Source organism: Heliconius melpomene, chromosome 19 (assembly GCF_056956725.1).
Source record: "Heliconius melpomene rosina isolate 202511_hmr_F chromosome 19, ASM5695672v1, whole genome shotgun sequence".
NCBI lineage: Eukaryota > Metazoa > Arthropoda > Insecta > Lepidoptera > Nymphalidae > Heliconius > Heliconius melpomene.
The window spans coordinates 15,096,343-15,117,362 of record NC_140407.1 but is presented as its reverse complement, the minus strand read 5'-3'; the positions used below and the strand labels follow the sequence as shown (position 1 = coordinate 15,117,362).

Genomic DNA, 21,020 nt, shown 5'->3' with positions numbered 1-21,020 from the left:
ACACTACTGGTGGTATCCATCTAATATATTTAGAGAATATTTAACAAACGTAAATTAGAATAAAACACTTTAGTTATAAGTAGCTTAATAGGGTATCATAAGGCTAGTGAAAAGATGGAATTAGGACCTGAACTGTGGAATTATTTAAATAAAACTGATAAACCACTCGAATTTAAGCTAAGCGTAATAGCTTCAAGAAGATCGAGAAGCTTGTTTGTTTTGTAAGCTATATAATTTTATTGACCAGATTAATGCCGAACATAAATCAAATAAAATATAAGTAACACCCTAAATCTTTATACACGTGAATGTTACTCAAACGATGAATCATGTAACTACAGAGCTCGGACACCTGTGACTAAAAATGCTCCTGCTTTTCTAACATTAAATCTCCAAACACCAGATGGGAAAGCAAATCAATAGAAGCGTTTAGATCAAACAAACCTTTATCTCTAAAGATAAATCAAACTCACGTTTCGTTCTAAACGAAAGTCCAAGACAAATATTATGCACCCCAAATATGTTGGACGTAAGCAATAACTGAGGCCAGGTGCGCATCGAGCGATACATCGGAACAAATGTACGGACGTGACTCGCGTGCGGGACACTGACCTAAATACGGGGTGACTCGATCATGCCTTTTAAACGCTGGGAGATCTTAAGCTATATCGAAAGATATACCTAAGGATAAGAATGATATACAACTCTTTGTTCAGTAAATTTTTAAAGATGGCAAGATTTGAAGCCGTGACTCTTGGAATCTAATGGCCAATTAGGCTGCACGTTAACATGACCAATTATTTAAATTTTTGTACAGTTAACTAACTGTTAGTGGCTGGAGCAGATTGTGATCAATTATTTTTGACATTTTTATATCAAATTTGAATATCCGAAAATAATCTTTAAATTTTGACATTCAGTCATTAAATAAAATATAGACTTGAAAGTTCCATTATTATACATAGTGTACATTTTGATATTCGCGCGGCAGACCTACATAATTGTTATAAAAATATTGTGAAGACATTTTTAAAAAAGCAACTGTTGAGATATTCGCTGGCTCTTACAGAGCTGACTTTTAAGCTGATGTCTTTCAGAGTAACAATACTGCATTTTCAACTTATAAGATAGTTAATACATTCATCTTAACTACAGACATCTAGAACATCTAGAGTATTATAGTCTAATCTATTTCTTTGCTCTTTTAAAATGTGTCATTGAAAATTAAGAGAAATTTAATTTACATACCATACGCCGATATTTAACTTAATATCAGCGTTTTGGTGGTGACGAGAGTTAGACCACAAATTTGGTCAAATGGATTTATGGCTATATATGTATATTTATATTTAAGTTGTGGCTTAATTTTCTATACCACCAAAGCGAAGTTTATAATAATAAAAGCTTAAGATTTTTCTAGAAGAAAATATGTCTTACGAGAGGAGTACTAAAGGTACTCCAATTTGAATGTAGAATCGTCCACAAAAACATTGCAGACGTTCATGATACAATTAAATGCATCTCATATCAGAACCTCCTCCTCAAAAAATCCAAATAGCTAAAAAACCCCAATCCCCATCATCAGATTGAATAAAAATTCAAATATAACAACGCCTTATCCGGCCCAGCGGTCCGGACGCGCCGTAAACGAAAATAGGTCTTCTTATTTGAAACAAACGCCGATTAGACGAGCGGCCATCGCAATCATTCGATAATACCTCTCTGTTAAGGCAGACTGTTTGCCTGTTGGCGAGTATCATCCGATACCAATTATTTAATTTGTATTTCACGATATTTGACTTCTGAGGCATTATTTGTTCCCGTTTTGCCTTTTCCGCGCTTATGGCGGCTATTCATTGATCGGCAATGTTGTTTGTTCTTGCCGTCTGACTAAATACTGTAGGCGGATACGGCAATTGGATATTTTGATTTGTATTAGCAGAAAATTATGTTACTTCTTTATTTGTTTTTAATCTTTTTATACTTTGTTCTGATTTTCCCAGCTCACGCAGAAATACTATTATACTTCACAATCTTTCTACACGAGCTGGGAAAATATGTAAGTAAGGTAAGTTAAAGCCAATTGTAAGGTAGAAAAATAAGGCAATCGAGCGTTCGAGATAGCGTTCGAGCAATCTGATGGTAAATTATCACAGCCGCTCACGACCAAGTGACTCTTCTGTTGGTACTGTTTATTTAAGCTAAATACTTTAATATCTGATTGCTACATGAAACGCAATATCTCGTATATATACGGCAATCAGAGATTAAAGAAATACATATATCTCTTATTATCTCTGTGTCTCTGCATAATTAATATATTAATATGAATATAAATTAAAGAAATCAATCACATTCAAAATTTTTGTTTACAAAAAAAAAAGTACACCAAAAATTATAAGCATAAAGCCAGGTGGTCTGGCTCTTCGCCCGCTACCGATTTAAAATGCTGTTCAAATTTAGTAACAACCCCGCCATATGAGTAATTAACTAGTGACCATAGAATAATTTTGGCTGTAAAATCTATTCGAGGTACTAGCCCTGTATAAACTGGCACGAATTTACAATGTACGTATGTAGTTTGCGGTCGCTCGCTAGACCGATGATTTGTTGTGTAGGTCGGTAAGAATGCACGTAAATACTGTTAAATGGTATAAAATGGAAATATCTGCATTATAAGTCTTTAGGTGTTTTTTTACAGCTCCATTTTTTTTTTGTATAACAGAAAACGCGTGTGAAACCAGTTTTAATTTAAAACATTCTGTTATGCACTTTCCTCTCAAATTTTTAGACATTGCGTGTTGACTGGCGGGATTCAACTCACAGACAATCCTATATTAACTAAGATTGTGGGCTTCTAAACTAAAATTGTTTTCAAGATATATGATAAACAGTACTAAAGACAAATACCAAAGTGATCAATCACAACGAAAAACTGTCAAAGATAATAAAAAAAAAAAAACAGTTCCATATTGTTTGTGAAATTGTGAAAAATGTACTTACTACTGTTTCTCGTTCGTAACGTGTACAATGAAGGAAAACCACGCGCCGTATTGGAACTGCGGTCGGGCTCCGTAAAATTGGTATTTCAAGCCAAAGTTTTTATACAACCAGTATAAGGTGACCTTATTTGCTGCTGTGTGGAGATTTTAATAAACTTTTTATTGGCTTACAATGTTCTCACATACATACATATATTATGTTTGTTTTGGTATATTATAATTTGTCATAAAAATTTGAGGAAAAGGCAGAAATGGCAATGTTTGGGTTTGATCAGCAAAAAGCAATATTGAGGTCGGTCGGTTAGTAGTATCGGCACAAAGTGCAAGTGTTTGCGCGGTTGTGGGTTCAATTCCCACTCGGATGAATGAAATATTTAATATTTTTATTTCTATGCTCTGGTAACAAGGCAAAGCGTGGCGTTGAGTTCCTCCACTCACGCAATGGCTCAACAATTTAGCAGCGGGGATTCTGTAGCGATGGTTGTGTATTCGATCGCCTCTCGCAAAAATAACTACTCATATATTTCATTACTTTATTTCTCTGAAATAGAAGAATGTCTCGACAGAAGATTCCTTCTGCCTATGTGAGAAAAAGCTTGAATTTGCTATGAATATACTTTATACTCGTATATTTTAATGTACGAGTGTTCTGTGTTAATTCATATTTTGGCTCTGTGTCTGTATTACGCGGATTTCTAAAATATTTGCTTTCACTATTATCCTTTCATTATGGAACATATCGTGTTCAAATAATTTAATTCAGTCGAGTAATTGTGGGGAACCGTTATACAAATTTTGGCAAGCTTTTATAATTGTTCGGTACATATACATTTGACACGTTTTAATGCCTCTACAATGGTTGTGGGCTCAAATCTGTATTGGAGAAATGTTTGCGTTAATTAAAAAAAAGGAGGCAAAGAATATATTATACAGTATCGAGACACTCTGTTTTCTTTCTTCCCGGATTCGAGACGTTTTCCTTGCCAGAACAAGAGATGGGAAAAATTATATAGGGGAATTGTGCTCAAGATGGCATACTATGATAAGATGACACACTACCAATATTGATGAAACTATTAGCGCTAAGTGCGATCTTGTGACGTTTTAGAGAGTGTCTGTAGATGCAGCTAGTGCTTAAATACAGTATGGCTGAAAGTGAATGCAGATGGGCAAGTAATTCATGTTTTCGTTATTTTCAATTGCAACAAATTTTTCTTTCGCTTTTGTTTGATGGTGAAAAGACATGTAAGATAAAGATTTTCTATTTGAACTAATTATAAATGTAAAATAGGATTATTATATGACATAACTAACGCTAAAAGCGCATCCTAACCTATAAACTTTTGTCACAACGGTTAAAATTAAATTCATATATCTATTGGGTAAGATGACATACAAACCGTGAGTGTAAGATGGCATACTATCTTACCCTTATAAATAGAATCGATGTATTTTTTTGCTTTACCTACAAAATGCCTGGCAATTACAAACGAATATATATTGGTCACAAGAAGACATGGATAAGGCTGCTAGAGCAAGGGCATTCAATAGCCGCAAGTGACGAAGCTTATTTCCCTTTTGGAAAAGGAAAGGTGACTGATAACGGAATCCAACCTCATAAAATTTGCAACATACTTATATGAATTTGGCCTTAATACTGTTTAAAAGCCCCCCAGCAAAGAAGAAACTATTTATTTGTGAACTATGCTCGACAAATAATGATGGTGTTTTTATGCCACATATTAAGTATGTCATTTTACCCTGTAGATATGTCGTCTTACACTGGTCGACCTAAGTGCGATTTTTGTTTGTTTTTATGATGTTTGAAAGATGATTGTTCTGAAACTAAAATAATTTCGTAGATTATGAAATATATAATAGTATATGCAATATGCTGTTCTCAGATGACTTTATTTATTTGAAATATTTGTCTTCAAACAAAAAGTATGTCATCTTAAGCACAATTCCCCTACCCCAAGTGGCTATTCAACTTATTGGTTATAAGTTCACTGTCATACACTGGCTCTGTACCCTAAAAAGTGTTTAGTTAGGACAAAGCCTGGCGTTGAGTTCTGCCACTCAACATTGTCTCAAAACTAGGTGGAAAGTGGGAAACATAACCAGGTTCCTTCTTACTACCCCGCTATTTGCGGGATACAGTATGAAACATAAAACAGCTAACTGCTGTTTTCTGTATATAATTAGTCGTTTTCCTTCAACCCTTAACCCTGCAACTACTTATGAAACATACACATTGTATGTAAAATACAAACACAGACAGTCGAGTGTCATACACTCCCCTATTCCCGACAGAACATATTTCAACGCGGTAATCGAGTAATAATTCATAATAGTGAAAATACGGTAATATTAAACTCGGATAATGTTCGTGATCACTTTAAAATAAAAATTTATCGCCCATTCGCGTATAGAGGTGCTATATGCGGATTTATGAGGATAGGTCTTAGCGAGGTGATGGAAGAGCTAAAATTTAAAATAGATTTATAGGTCTAGTGTTGAAACCGTAGTAGCTACTGCTGTTATGGTGCAAGATATTTCTCACTCACTCTATGGCAACGACATATCGTCGTTTTGGTGGTGAATACAGTCGGGCCACAATTTTATTTAAATTTACATGTACTTTAGGTACTTGTCACTTAGCTCTCTTCTTTATTAGCCAAACGACACAACACAGTGAGTGACTTACAACAATAGTACTCTATACATGCTATTTATTTCTTTTATGAACCTCTCCACTCTTGTTGCTTAACTAAGAGCTAATTTTGTACGAACTATTTTAACAAATATAAATCTTCCCCGCATGTCTACATAACGGGTGAAAATTGAAAATGGGAGCTGTATACTGTTGCTTTAAGGAAGAACTCAACGCCGACATCAGAACGAAGAAACGAAAATATAAATTTAGACAAACATTTCATTTCCTCGAGTGGAAATTGAACTCACAACCAATCGCGTTTACAGTCACACCCTTGTTCCCCTGCACCACCACTGGCCTCAAAACATATTAAGGACAAGTTAAAAATAACTGTATGTAATAATAATTGATTTAATTACAAATAATCAATATATCAGGCGATATATTCTTTTGAAGTACAAATACAACATTTAAAAGCAAACTAAATGCGAATGTCTGTGAGCTTGGTGCATTCATTGTATCGATTTTACATCCTACTGTGAACAAAAATGGATCGCTACTACTGCGTGTTCTCGAAATAGGCCTGTTTGTTCATTTAGGGAAATAATTTCATTCTATCTCTGTCTGTAATATCTTTTATTCAAAAGTAATGCGAAGTGCGGCGTTGAGTTACGACACTCAATACGCAATGTCTCTTTATGTAGTTATACGGAGAATAACATTGCCCAGCATGCAGGGTGTCTAAAGAGCCTGAAAGTTGAATTAATTTTACATAAATAAATTATTGTTGACTTTGATCAAATTGGGATAATATGGAAACTATCTAAATTTACATTATAACTACAAAAACTGACCCTAGTGGGAGACTAGATAAGGAATGATTAATTATATTTGTTTTTCCTTTCCCCACTCCTGGAAAACTAAATGTGAAAATTCAATACAATATAATCTTAACACCAGGTTCTGTCTGTCTACACTGTAAATGCGGAAACGCGTAATACCAACACAATACCTCTAGTAGGGGCTTGAATTGACCAAACATCGTACGCCGGACGCTGTAGGCTGTAGTCACATTTTTTGTTTCTGCCGACGATTTGCAAACTGTTTTTACGCGTATTTACCCGAAACATGATTTATTTTGCTGTAAACCGATACGAACTGTTCCTATACTTGTATAATTTCTAGGGTTCCTCAAAAAAAATTGAATTCTCGTACTTTGTTGTTCGTCTGTCTGCCCATATAACTTACATATATTATGTTAAGTTTATTAACTTTCATAAATGTGATACTCGTTGAATCAGAATCATTAACGCCCGAAATTAATAATGTATCTCCGATCTCCAGTTAACGTCCATCTTGGAATGTTCGACATATCTATCCAATCTTTAACCTGCATGCCAATAACCATTCCGGATAATGTCAACTTATCATCAAAAGTGGATTGCAGGACCCTCCCTGCGGTAACGATAGTTTCGTTTTACGTATCTTTTTTTAATTAACAAAATCCTAATATATATGCTAAATTAAATTTAAAATTAATTATTATTACTTATAAAAGTCCTATAAAAACTATTTTTAATAAAATAATAAATATTTAAGTCCCAAAATATTAAAAAAAGAATAAAAATTAATAATATTAAAACACTTTTTAAAACTTAATGCAATATGCTTATGTGTAATGGAACTTGAACATGTCATTTTGACAGCATATGTTTTTATAATATAATAATTAATTGTTAGTTTTAAGATACTTTATTCCTAACCCATTTTCATGTATAAATTATTAAACATAACTTGAAACGCCATAAAATTACAATTAAACTGAACTAAAGATAATTATTTTAATTTCATTAATGGAGTCCGGCATAGTAAGGTAAGTATCGTATGTATTCATAATTTTGTTTATTAAGTTTAAATATACATGCGAAAAATTATATAAAGGCGTTAGCCTCTATAGAATTTTTGAATTCATTATAATATTAATATCGTTTTGCTTGGCTATTTCAATTTCATATTGTTTATTGCTACATTGGATAACAAAGAATAAAATTTGAGATTAAGTGCAAGATTATTATTTTAACTTATATTGATGAATGCTTTATTGAACAATGAACTAATAAATACTTTATTTTTTTCAGTAAAAACAAAACAGTGATTGCAAGAAATTCACTAAATATTTTGTAGCTTATAAGAAATGTATGGAGAATAAAGCTGATAAAATTACTAAACATGGAGCAAGCTAGAATTAAGAAATAAAAAATATTTATATAAAGAGACAAATAAAAAAATAGGTTAAATTTTTTTAATAATCAAAAAATTACAATACACATTGTTTTCCTTATTCACCCCCAAAAACAAGTAAAACTATGATTAACTGACAATCTTCTCACTTAAGTAATTAATAAATATAAAATATTTGAATAATTATTCATCTTATAAAACAATTATTTACGTCCTTTCTGTGATATCTTATATTGCAGCGCTGTCCTCATTATCTATCATGTCATGAAGGTATTTCCATTCCTGGTACTTCCTCCAAATTAAGATCTCTGCAAATGGAGTGCCATAATATGAAATTATCTTGCAAATGTTCTAAAAATATAAAATTTCTATATTAGGTATATAATTCATGAATATTAATAAGTTTAATACTATTTACACATCATACTAATAAATTATAATAAGTTTTTTTTTATATGGTCCGTCCCCTTTTTTCCATACCATAGGTAATATTAGGTTAACATAATACCTTTCTATTATGTTCCTGGTTTAATATATGCTTGCTTGCAGCTTTGCTTTAGTACTTGGATTAAGAACTTGTGTTAATAAATATGGTCTATTTGGTACTTTACTTCCATTGATTACCATAATGTCTTGCATCACATTTTGCTGCCTATAATAAAATATAAAATATTATTTTACAAATATATGAGATAGTAATTTGGAAAATCAGCAACTGAAATTAATAAGCCCAGAGCTCAAATTAAGAAATGAAATGGTAATTAGTAACTGAGATTAAGTATACAAAAAAAAGTTTCCATAATTTGCCTGCTTTTGTAAAGAAAACTTTATATAACTTAATAATACTCACATGGCGATTAAACACATAAGTGTTCGAGTGCAATCAATTGCAGCAATAACTCCAGGAAAGGCACCAACTTGATAGAAGTTTTTAGCACTCTCTTGATATATTGTTATATGCTTACTGCATATATTTGTAATTGCTGACACTGACTACATAATACTATCATTACTATCACTCGAAGAAATGTCACTCCACATATTTATTTACTTTAAAAATCAAATATAATATAAATGCAATTTTGCAATCCGGGGATATGATAAAGTAAACCCCAAAATATGTCGGATCGCAATTAGCTGTCATTTTTGCTATCCACAGTAATGTCAAAATGGACAGATCGTTTATTGGCACGCACAAGCTGTCATTTTCATACAAAGTTCCCTCTTCATCTCCAGTTAGTCCTCCCAACGATAGATTGAAGTTAAAGATTGAAAATGAAGTACTTCGATAGGTTATTGGCAAGCTAAACTCAAAAAATAGATTGATATTTTAATCTATGGTAGCAATTTATGGATTAGGATCGATTATTAACATTGGGCGTAAATCGCTAGGGTATTTATTCTAGATTGTCTTGGAGTCAGTGACGTAGCGGATAAGCTACAAGAGCATCGACTGTGATGATATGACTAAGTTGGTGCCGGCCTATGAAATATGTCGAATATGAGTGCCTTGCTATATATCTTTCCTTGAAATTACGAAGGAAGCGTTGGTTGCAGGACGTGATGTAGGATATAAGACCCAATGGACCGTGAAAAGTGGAGAAGGTTGAGCTGGAACGCAGACGCTGGCAGCAACCGTAAGGAATAATGTCAGGAAAAAAAGGTTCGGTATGAGAATCCGATTCGCACTTGACGAATTTTTATTTATTTTGATATTTTATTGAGGTATGGTCATCGAATTTGACGCTTTTAAGTATGATATAGAACAAGTGATGTCATATGGTGGCACTGAAAAGTGGCTGCTTGTCTATATCATGGTTTTGGATTGGAATTTTAAATTTTAAATAAATTCTTAATTTCCATTAAAGGGAAATGGATTTCACTTAGTCTGGCAGGACAGAGTACGCATTTAATTTGATATATATGAGTATTTCAAATAAATGGACCCAATGGTCCCGAGTGCATACCGATATGCCTCCCAAAGTTAAGTTTTAACACCGCATTATTATTATTATAGACGAAAGATAATACTCATCACGAATTATTATATTCATATGAAAATAAAAACAATATGCATGTTTTTGTTTGTAAAAAAAATGCAAATTATATTTTAATATCAGTAGTAAAAAACATATAGAAAAAGTTAGAAAGTAGGGAAGGAAATATAAGACACTAAAGTCTTGTAAAAATCACAATTTTGTGTAAAACACGTAAATAAAAAGTCTTTCTTTATTACAGCCAATCATAGTTTCAAGCCGAATTAATACAAAAAAACATGAAACAGTTTTAATTTATCTCTCCAGATAAGTTACAGGCTACTGGCATGTGTCCAATATGGTGATAACTAATTTGACAACCGATAAAAATGTATTATTAATAGTTTCCCGTTATTATTGGAGTTCAAAAGTCACAAACTAAAAATTTATAATAATTGAAATTACACGTTGACGTCAAAACTGATTTATGAGCTCATTTATAATTTAAGATTAATTTCTTATTTGTTAGAAAATTATTTATTTTCTTCTGATACAATTTATGTTATTTTTGGCACCCAGCAGGGGAGGGAGACGGGACCCAGCATTAAGACTCTACGTTCTCCACTTTCTGCTGAGGGCAGAGAGAGTTACGAGAGTTTTGAGGCATAGAGTGTTGGCTGGCGAAACTAAACGCCGCGCTTTGACTGACACCGGAGCGAATCGAAGTGGAAATCTAACCCACACGCTTGTCCCGCGTATATTTTTCAGATTTATTAAATCTTAGGGTAAAAGGTTTTATGAAGACATTTTCGTGGCAAGACAAAACCCATGCAGGGCCCCTTTTACTTACATTATTTTTTCTATAAAATATTTAAATTAAAACTAATATTTTATATTAAATCACTTACCTCGGCACCTCCTTCGCGGGACTCGACTGAGTTTCCTGGTGGCTGTACGAAGCCATATCTCCTAAATGTTTATATAAGCACTCATTGTTAAATAATAACTTTCACAATCACTACTAAACTATATGCATATGTATATAACAATTAATTTAATAGGAACGTTGTTACTGAAAATTTTATTAATTATAACTTATAAGATTCGTGGTTTAATAGTTAATCATTTTTTTAATATTGTGGTATTTTATTTTATTTATTCTATAGTATGTATTGTTTTTTATAGGGCGTCATGGTGCAGTGAGTTGGCGTTGATTTTTGCCAATCGAAAAGCAGTGTCTGGAGTCAGGTAGGAATACGTCGAACGGGTTTTCTTAACATAAGGTTTTCTTTGCTTACTTTACTGTATAAAGACGTATGTTTGTTGTGGCTATAACAAAATTACTAAAAAACAGAATAAAATAAATATTTAATGATATGGAACCCATTGTGCGCGAATCCAACACGCACTGGGCCGTTTTTTTAAATATTATGTTTAAATCGTAATTAAACACAAACTTCCTTTAATCACAGATTAACTTAGCTCTCAAAGCAGTAATTACCTATTACGACATACAGTACGATCTTATTTTCACAACCCTATTAAATGCTGCTATAGTGCCATTAAGTTAACGATTGTTTGATTTATTAGACAAGTTATCGCAAATACACCCTGTATTTGATGGCGCTGTTAAGTTTATAACTCTTGCATATGTGCGAATCGAGATATACGCGTATTCGTAGGTAAGGCTTAATGAAAGGAGCTCGAATATCTCTATAGTTAGGACGTTTTAACGTCCTTGGCGAATATTCCGGGTTAAAATTTTGGAAGATATATGTAAATATATAGGGAAATATGTAAACACTTAAAACTTTGAAAATAGCAGTACTTGAACAGGTGTCTTTTTTCCAAAAGGTTTCCCAGAGGCGCCGGTTCGAGTCGGTCTACATATATATTTTTAAATGTTTTTAAATATTTTTCTTTCATTAGTGGGAAAGATTGGAACTCCCTACTTATATGGATAGCAATTGTGCTAACAGTTTGTTAATATGTCTAACTTTATAATATTAACATTTTATATAGAATACTAGAAAAAGATTCAAATATAATTTTCACATACATACCCTCTACATTAACTTGAAGATACGCTCTCACACAAAATAAAATACAAAATATATGGGAACAACGCATAAAAATGAATAGTGAAAAGGTGAATTAAAATTTTCATTAATGCTAAAGTCCATTATTCGATGGGATTCCATTCCCATAATGTAGTCTCAAAGGGAAGTAAATGAACGGTGTTTTGTAGAAGACGTTAAAAATTTATGGGCACGCCAAGCTTTGTACTTTTATTGTCACTCGGCGACTTGCTAATAATTAAACTGGTAACATGTCTCGCTAAGTACGGGATACATTTAAAACTTTTCATACAATTTCGTTGGGACAAAATAGTTGGGATAGCTGTTGGGTAGTTTTGATTTTTGTTGTTATTTAGCGTTCTATAAGGTTTGAAAGATAATAAAAACTTATTAAACGTTAATTTTATTTAAAAAAATGGTATTTTATAGAACATTTGATTTTTACACATTATTTGATATTTATCTATTCTAGAATAATTTTGAAATAGTATATAAATTTTAAGTGTTAAATATTTTAAAATTTGGATAAATTTTGAGAAAAAGCTCATTACAGTTAATAATGACAAAATGATCTATGTATAAATTTTAGGCTGATAAAATTATATAACTAGCACTTTAGTTTTGACAAAACCACTTTAATTACTCGAAATTAATTATAACTGAAATTGTTTGACTTAGCCTCAGAGTTGCTCCTTATTTGTCAGTAAATTCCACTGATCCTAACTAGAAGGGTCAAACAGATTTATCCCTTGTGACATTCTCATTTGTTTCTTGTAATACTATATACATTTACTATGTACTAATGTTGTTTTAAAATAATATATTAAAATAAACATACATGCAGTAGTTTTTATTATATGTTAATAAAGTAAGTAAAGTGTTAAGTATGTAAGTTCGATTCACACTCAACGCTCGAGAAAATGAAATAGTTATGATATTTTACGTTGAGCTGAGCTACGTCACTCAACACGCAATCCCTCCGGAATTCAGTGGAAAGTGGGGAATAGTTCGTCACCAGAGTGACGTAATGAAAAAAATAAATATTTAATTTTAGAATCGAACCCACAACCTGTCGCGCTAACAGTCGCACGCCTGTGCCCTGCCGCCATGATAGGCCTTAACAAACAAACTTTGCAATACTTTATAATTGTACAAAAGTACAAAAATTAAAAATGCTTTAAGCAATTTAACTTAAAGTAAAGAGTTTCGAGAAAAATGTTCATTCACCAAGTTTTCTAAGTTCTTTATAATTTGTTTCTTGAGTCTTAATAAAAATAACCGCGTGGAGGCTTACGCTTCCATCATTCTTATTGTTTTAGGTTTGCTTGTTTCCTTCTTTCTAAAAGACAAATTATTTCAGGCCGCGGTACAGAAGGAAAATATTTTGTATAAATTAAATTACAAAAAAAATGGAAACGGATATTAAATATTTAATTAACTCAAGTGGGAACCAAACCCAATACCTGCCGCATTTACACGACTGGGTTTGAAAGTATGCATATAAAAATATGTATAAATCTATAAACATGTTTTACGATAATTCTATCTTGAAAAACTTTTACTCAGTCCATAACGTTAGCTAATGAAAATAATCCATAAAAAGGGAAGCGATGCGATACCGTTGTTTTATAAAGAGTAATAATAATAAAATTATATTAGAACTACAGTGGCTTTATTTAGACACCATAACTAGCTATATACGAGTAAAACAAATAAGTGAAGTTAACGCTACTATATTTTAGTGAAAAATTGTATATTTTAGTATAAAATTGGGGCCACTCGTGGCACAGGAGTATAAGCGTGCGACTGTAAGCGCGACAAGTTGTGGGTTCGATTCATGACCTGGCCCTGAAAACGAAGCAAAGCGGGGTGTTGAGTCTGCCACTTAACTGACACCTACACGGAGGTACTAGGAGAACGAAAGTATCTTAATGGGAACGGAGTGTCGCACATATAAGCGTAGGCAGAGGGAACCTGGGAACCTTGTGCTAGGTTCCCAGGTTCCCTCTGCCTACGCTTTTATGTGCGGGGTACAACGTGAAGCTAAAAGAAAGTATTTAACGAGCATCACACATGTCCCGCATAGAATAGTAACATAGTGAAGTAATACACTGTTATACAATTTTCGTACGATTTCGAGGCAATGAATTCAATATCCAAAAAATTGGGCGGAGCGTGGAAAGTAGAGTTTTAATACTAGGTTTCCCCTCTCTCCCCTGGCATATGCGAGACACCGTGAAGCTAAAAAAAGAATATTACTTTACCTGCGTTATACTTATCTCAAAGTGGAGAACGGAGTGTCTTTACTCTATGTTCTCCATACCTACCCGCGCAGTATATTATGTATATTATTTTTAACGGAACGCTAATATATAGCACCCATAGCGTGCTCTACCCCAAATTTCTTTCGTTCACTTTATTGGCATTCTATAGAACTAATGACTCTATCAAGTTAATTTTCATATTAAATTGTTAGTAAGTCCTATCATTGCGTGTTCAGAATGTTTGTTTTCGAATATCGAGGATTTCTTTCGAATTCTTTGATTGCCTATTACGATTACAATGTTACGTTTGTTTAAAAATGTCGAACGAAATTTTGTTGAAAAAATACAGTCGCATTGATAACCTCCTTTTCTTACAGAAGTTAAAAATTAGAGCTACCTTGCGCACTTAGAACGACAATGTATCATAGAGCCTTTACTTAGTTGCATATCACTAATTTCCATATGTAGTCTAGTTTGGTCAACTATGCAATATAATTATAAATAAAGCAGTTTGGAAATATAATTATAAAGTTTACTTTAATTTTTTTTTGCTTTACTTTGTATCCCGCATGTAGCAGTGTAGGTAGAGGGAGCCTAGTGTTAAGACACTTCGCTCTCCACTTTCTGCTAAATTTTGGAGGCATTGTATGCCGCTATTTGTCTCGACACCAGAGTGAAGAAATTAAAATATTAAATTAATTTTCTCGAGTAGGGATCCCACTCACAGCCTGTCGACGACTGGCCCTAGTTACTTTCATAAGATTAAAGTAGAATTTCTAACGTATATTAAAAACTTTGACCGCTTCAATATTTTTATTTATTTATTTATTTTATTTATTTTAATACTTTATTACACTATAATTGATATTAATTCACTAAAACACAAAACGAAAAAACACACATATTTTTATTCGAACTAAAAGTAGATTATTGTGTGTCCATATATTAACTTTTCTTTAAGTATACAATAAAAAGAAAAACATGTGAAGATAATATTAATAGTAAAAAACAGATACAAATTAAAAGTGAAATTCATATTTACATTTCATAATTAAAATTAAAAATTAAAATATGAATATTTTAAAACAAAATGAACACGACACGACACGACAAGCTTGTAAGGTTTTGTTTTAAATTTTTAATCAAAGAGCATGGAGGAAGGTCGAAATTAACAAATGTTTCGCTCTTTTCAGTTCAAAAGTCAGTTCATACAGGAGCTAGTAAAACTCAGGTGACACTTATGATAGCTTAGAACTTCACCTTTAGTGCTGTCTGGACGAGGATTACGATTTTCTTTTATTCTTTTTTCATTGTAGTATGAAATTAATCATTTTGTTTAAAAAATTGAGACTTAATTAATACATAAATAATCATTTTATTAATAATTAAACAAAATGGTAATAATATTACGCTTTTCTTAGATATAGGATAAAAATATTTATAGTCCACGTGTCTTTTCACATCAAACACGATTTTCTAAGGTAGCTCTTTAAAAATTATCTTTATGTATCTCGACTCACGTGTAAAGCACCGGTAAAGCACGTCAAGTACAAGTATACAGTTGAAATTATTATTTTTAATCACGTTTACATTTTTAAGCTTCACGCTGTATCCCGCACATAGCAGGGTAGGTAGAGCGAATCTGGGAACCTAGTGTTAAGACACTCCGTTTCCATTAAGACACTTTCGTTTCCCCACTTTCTGCCGAATTCTGACAAACAATTCTTTTTTTATCGATTCAATTATCATTTAATGACTTTGAACAATATATATACATAAATTAGTATTAAAATACATATCGTTAAAAAAACCACGACTATCATGAAAAAAAAAAACTGAAATAAAAACCTAATTTCCCAATTCTAAATTTAAAAAATCTCTACATACCACAGAATAAACAAAACGAGTACAAATCTAAACTGTCATTTTCCAACATAATTTAACCACTTATTAAAATTCCACGAACCTTAAAAGCTTAAACCACTAGTAACCGGGAACACGTGCGTCTCCCGCCGCGCTCTACACGATACTGCTGAAGTTCAGAGGATAATATATAAAGATAGATAGATAGATAGATATATACGTATCTATAGATTGCATCTCACTGCGCCGTAGGCCGGAATCGACTAAAATATACGAAACTACCAGCTTTAAAATGCTTCTTTGAATTTAATGAGAGCTTTTTTTTGTTTTGTTCTGGAATTGTAAATGATATTGTTGGAATGTAAGGTTTCTAGTTTTTGTTTTCTTGAAGATTAATAGGTCGTCGTGGTTCAAGAGTACAAGTGTGCGACTGTAAATGTGGTGTGGGTTTAATTCCCATTTGGGGAAATTAATTATTTAATATTTTCATTTTCTCGCTCTCGTAACGACAAAGTGCAACGTTCCGCCCTCAACACGCAACATCTCCAGAGTTCAGTGGAAAATTGGAAATGGAGTGTTTTGGCACTATGTTTATTCTGTCTATCGCGGAATTATATGCAATACAACGTAAAGATAAAAAAAGTGTAGTGACAGTGTCTAGCAACATGCGTTGATGGTTTATTTGTCTATGTGTTTGTTTATATTTTAATTATACTCGTATAACACTGTATCGTTAGTATTAGATAAAAAACAATTGAGAATTGAAAAACAAGTTTAAGTATACCGCTTAACCATAATTATTGTATTCATGACTATTATATTGTAAGAGGCCGTTGTGCTGCATCGGAACAACGTCTGGCCGTCAACATGATGATTATGGGTTCGACTCCCACTCGAGGGAATAAGATATTTTCATTTTCCCGTCCTGGTAACAAGATAAGCCGCTATCTTGAAATTACCGGAAAATGGACAAAGGACTAACTTAACACTACTGGTCCAATATCTCACTCCTGCGAAATACACCGTGAAACTAAACATAAAAAACCAAATCACTTCCCATTTAGCTTTACCATAATATCTAATGTTAAAAAAATCTGACAGTATATTTCCGTTTTCCGTTCAGAGGGCGGATTAATTAGAGGGAGTCAGTATTACTCGGACAAACAGTTCTCTATTAATTAAAGGGACCTTTGCCACTCATTTGACGCCGCCTCATTTGCCAGCCTTTATAGCTTTTTGCATTTTACTTTAAAACTTCTTGTGATAATAAATTTGATACGTTATCATTGTAAAGGAAGGCACAGTAAGTGCTCGTAAATTAGAAAATGATTATGTAATTGCCTTAAAAGGATTTTTGAGTAGTATGAATTAAAATAATTTAAGTTTTTTTTATAAAAGTCTACAAAATATACGTCACGGTGCAATGGTAAATCTGACACGACAGTTGTGAATTTTTTTTTTTTCAGTATAGATGGAAGATACGAAATGGACGTGGAAAAGCATATATGCAGAGACCGTAGTATGAAGCACGTCAATCCTCTATGGCTACCCCGCTAGGGATACAGCGTGAAGTTAAGTGAGGAAGTACTTTTCCCGTTCAGAGCGTGCCACTTAAGCACTAATGACTTCGCCAATATCACATTGTATAGAGAACACACGAGAAGAAAGAAATAATAAGAGAAAGAGATAATGTTATACAATAGAAGAATGTATGTTAAAAGGTTATTGCTACATACAAAATCTTTAAAAACATGAGCAAGCTCGAAAAAAAGGAAATTTATTTTATTTACTATTCCAATTGTATTTTAATTGTATTTAATTAAGCTCAGTATACATTTTAAAGCGTTACTATTGTAGGGTTACCAAATGTTGTTGAAAATTTATAATACCTTTATTAAATTTAAATTAATTTAATAAATTTATAATATTCTTATTTAAATAAGAATTAGGCAAAAGCAATAAATAGAAAATATTAAAAATAAAAGGTTTCCGTTTATATTTTTTGGTTTTTGATCTTCTAATTTAATATTATTAGCGCTACTTAACGCGCATCATTTTTGTTGCCCATTTTGCCATATTGCAGTGTGCTTGATTATAAGCAAGTTTGAATTCACAGATAAGAAAACGATACTTTTTAAATATAAATGATGAACAAAACTTGTTTTCAGTCGTATTTGAAACTAGAACCTTTACGTGTATCGTCAGAATTTTTTCAAACTATTATATTTTTTGTAACGTTACTCTGTATCCCGCATATATTCTTCGCTTTCCGCTGTAACACCTTGATATAGGCAGAAGAACCTAACCTAAGTAACCTAGTATTAAAAACTTCGTTCCCCACTAAATTTTCAAAACATACTCAATTGAGAGACGTGACTCAACGCCGCTCAGCATAACTACCCGAGCAACGAAATAAAAACAATTCATTCCCGAGCGGATATCAAACGCACAATCGTCTCGTTTCCGAACGCGAGCTGACTCGTTACGTCATGGCCTTCTGCGATTTAATACTTTTTTTTTAAATAAACAAGTAACTTAAAAACCACACCCCATCATGGTAACCCCATAAACAGTTTGAAAGCGGCACAGCGCCTGTAATATATGAAACGGCGACATTCAATGGAATTAGCTGTAGTCCTGGAATAACGACACGCGATAACCAGAAAGTGACATAACAAAGAAGTTATATTTCCACGCCATTTCATATTCTCGTTATTTTAATGAGCTGAAAGTATTCGTATCATCGGATTATGTTTTTGCTTTTAAATAAATACTTTGAAAGCTGATTTATGGTTTTGTCACACGGAGTGAGCTACAAGTCGTTTGTTGTTTACGTCGCATTTAATTTGTACAAATAGAGCTTTTTGTTGGGATTTTATATTTCTCTGTAAGCGTCTTTGGCTGTATTTTTTTGCTTGTTTAGGTTTACATACATATATCCTAGTCTTAAGACACTTTTTTATTTAATTTATTTTTTTGGGAACGTAATTTCTTAAATTAGTATTTTTCCTTCCTAAATGTGAACTGGACTTCTGAACTAGGAAGGAACAGCATTAACATCTATGGCAAACTCCCTATATATCTTTGTTTTACCCATGATGTAGTACTACTGGCTGAGACCATGGAAGACCTTAAGGTATGTTAACATAATGTTCAAATATCTCAATAGTGTTCTCACTTCAAAAAACTACTAAAATAAAAGTCCAAATTTAAAACATAATACGAAATACATTAAAATCATCCCTTCACCCAAATAAACAAACGATTTAAGCAGCACCTGCTTCCCACCCCCAATATCAATGACGCATTAAAGTAAGTTAAATTTGTTTTCATTACGATATTTACCTGTCCGTTGGCCCGTTTAATATGATCTGGAGCCCTCGGGACGTGACCTCTGTAACGTACTGCTATGTCATTTCAAACACTTGTAACAGATTTTTATATCTACAAACTTAGATTCATTTGTCAGAAAATTTTGATCGCCTTATCATCCATGAATTAAGGTGGAAATTTCTTCAGAATTTGTCTAAACGCGTAAGGGTTTTTTTGGTGATATTTAGGTAGGGTGCGCACAGAGTGCAAGACGCGGCCGCCCCCGTAATAAGATAGTATGTTCCTCTGGGGAATCATGGATTTATAGCTATTGGCGTCCAATAAGCCTAAAACGTTTTACAAACCACTGAATTTTGTATTTAAGTGTTTTTATATTGGTGTTTTGTTTCATTTGTTTGAATATTTGCGAATGTAAGGCGGCTAAGGTTGAAGAGTTAGTTTCACGTAACCTGTATATAGCAGGAAAGGCGGAGAGAACTGGGAGGAAAGTGTTAAGACACTCCGTCCCCATTGAGACGCTTCCGTTCCCCACTTATCTCGAGTGACGGAACTCAGCGCTACGCTTTGCCTCGTTACCACCGGGAGCAAATGAAAATATTCAATATTTTATTTCCTCAAATTGGATTCTAATTCACAACCGTCCGCGTTTACAATATAAAGATTTGTTTTCCAAAAAAATTTGTACAAACTAAGTTGTTAGAGCATATCTACTTAATATTCAATGGTCGTTGGTAACTTAAAACGGCGAAAGTCCGCTGTCAGTTGCTATAACGTCAGCGTGTTCGGGATCAGTTTAATTGACTCTTCTGATCGCCAGATTAGGGCACGTCCCAGATTTTGTCGGCTTATTGGGGAGATTTTTTAAACGCAGGATTGGGTGATAATGCTGTAGATGCATAATGTTTTGTATGTATGGTCCCGACGCCATCGTGGCGCAGTTTAGATATGCATCAATGAATGGGATAATTGTGGGTTTGAGTGCTGCTTAGGGGAACATTTATGTATTTACAATTATGATGTCTCCTCTGACTTATATGAATGGTAATTTGATTTTAGGCGTTTTTCGTATATTTCATTGTAGGCTTAGAAACTAATTTTAGAAATTACGTTAAATAAACAAAAACAAAATAATTCAGACATCCACTCGACTATGATTTTAATATATCAGTCATTACTCTCCTCTCGTGATGTAATCTTTTATCTAGTAATCTCTCGTAAGATACTCGATACTCTTTTTGTTCTTCTATCAACTATTATTTATTCAAGACATCATTAGTACGAATTTAAATAATGCCTGCGCCCCGACTTGCCTTAAGACTTCAGATCTTTTTATAACTTTTCTTAAATAATGTAACGTATAAATAAAATATTTTTATTTAACAAAATATTTTTAAGAAATTGGATTGCAGATCGAATTTTTAAAATGTTTCCAATCTTTCGCTCCAGTAATGGATGTATCGGGTAAGCCGCGGAGATGTTATGCTTGGTGCTATCAATCAATTTACAACATCGACTGTTTCAAAATAAAGACGGATCGCTTCGAATTTAGTTTAAAATATTTTTGTTTTAACATGCATATATAAATATGAATACCTACATAGTAATAT

At 32.8% G+C, this 21,020-nt stretch overlaps 1 protein-coding gene and 1 long non-coding RNA gene across 4 annotated transcripts in view; both read right to left on the bottom strand.

Moving 5' to 3' along the window:
• LOC146529000 (kinesin-like protein CG14535) overlaps positions 1–21,020 on the bottom strand; it is a 311,360-nt gene that overhangs the window by 77,606 nt on the left and 212,734 nt on the right. Inside the window, exons 1-2 of one of the 3 annotated variants that reach the window (XM_085203833.1) lie at positions 16,184–16,239; positions 10,784–10,947 (exon numbers count right to left, since the gene is read on the bottom strand). The exons of the other annotated variants lie outside the window; for them this stretch is intronic. Coding sequence (XP_085059959.1) covers positions 10,784–10,839 — 56 coding nt within the window. The 5' untranslated portion in view covers positions 10,840–10,947; positions 16,184–16,239. Of the gene's footprint in view, positions 1–10,783; positions 10,948–16,183; positions 16,240–21,020 lie in introns of those variants that run through there. 3 annotated transcript variants of the gene reach the window in all.
• On the bottom strand, positions 7,990–9,278 carry LOC146529005 (uncharacterized). Its single transcript, XR_014879095.1, has 3 exons — positions 8,750–9,278; positions 8,408–8,551; positions 7,990–8,250 (listed from the first exon to the last, which is right to left on the bottom strand). It is a non-coding gene; the product is annotated as an uncharacterized LOC146529005 (long non-coding RNA).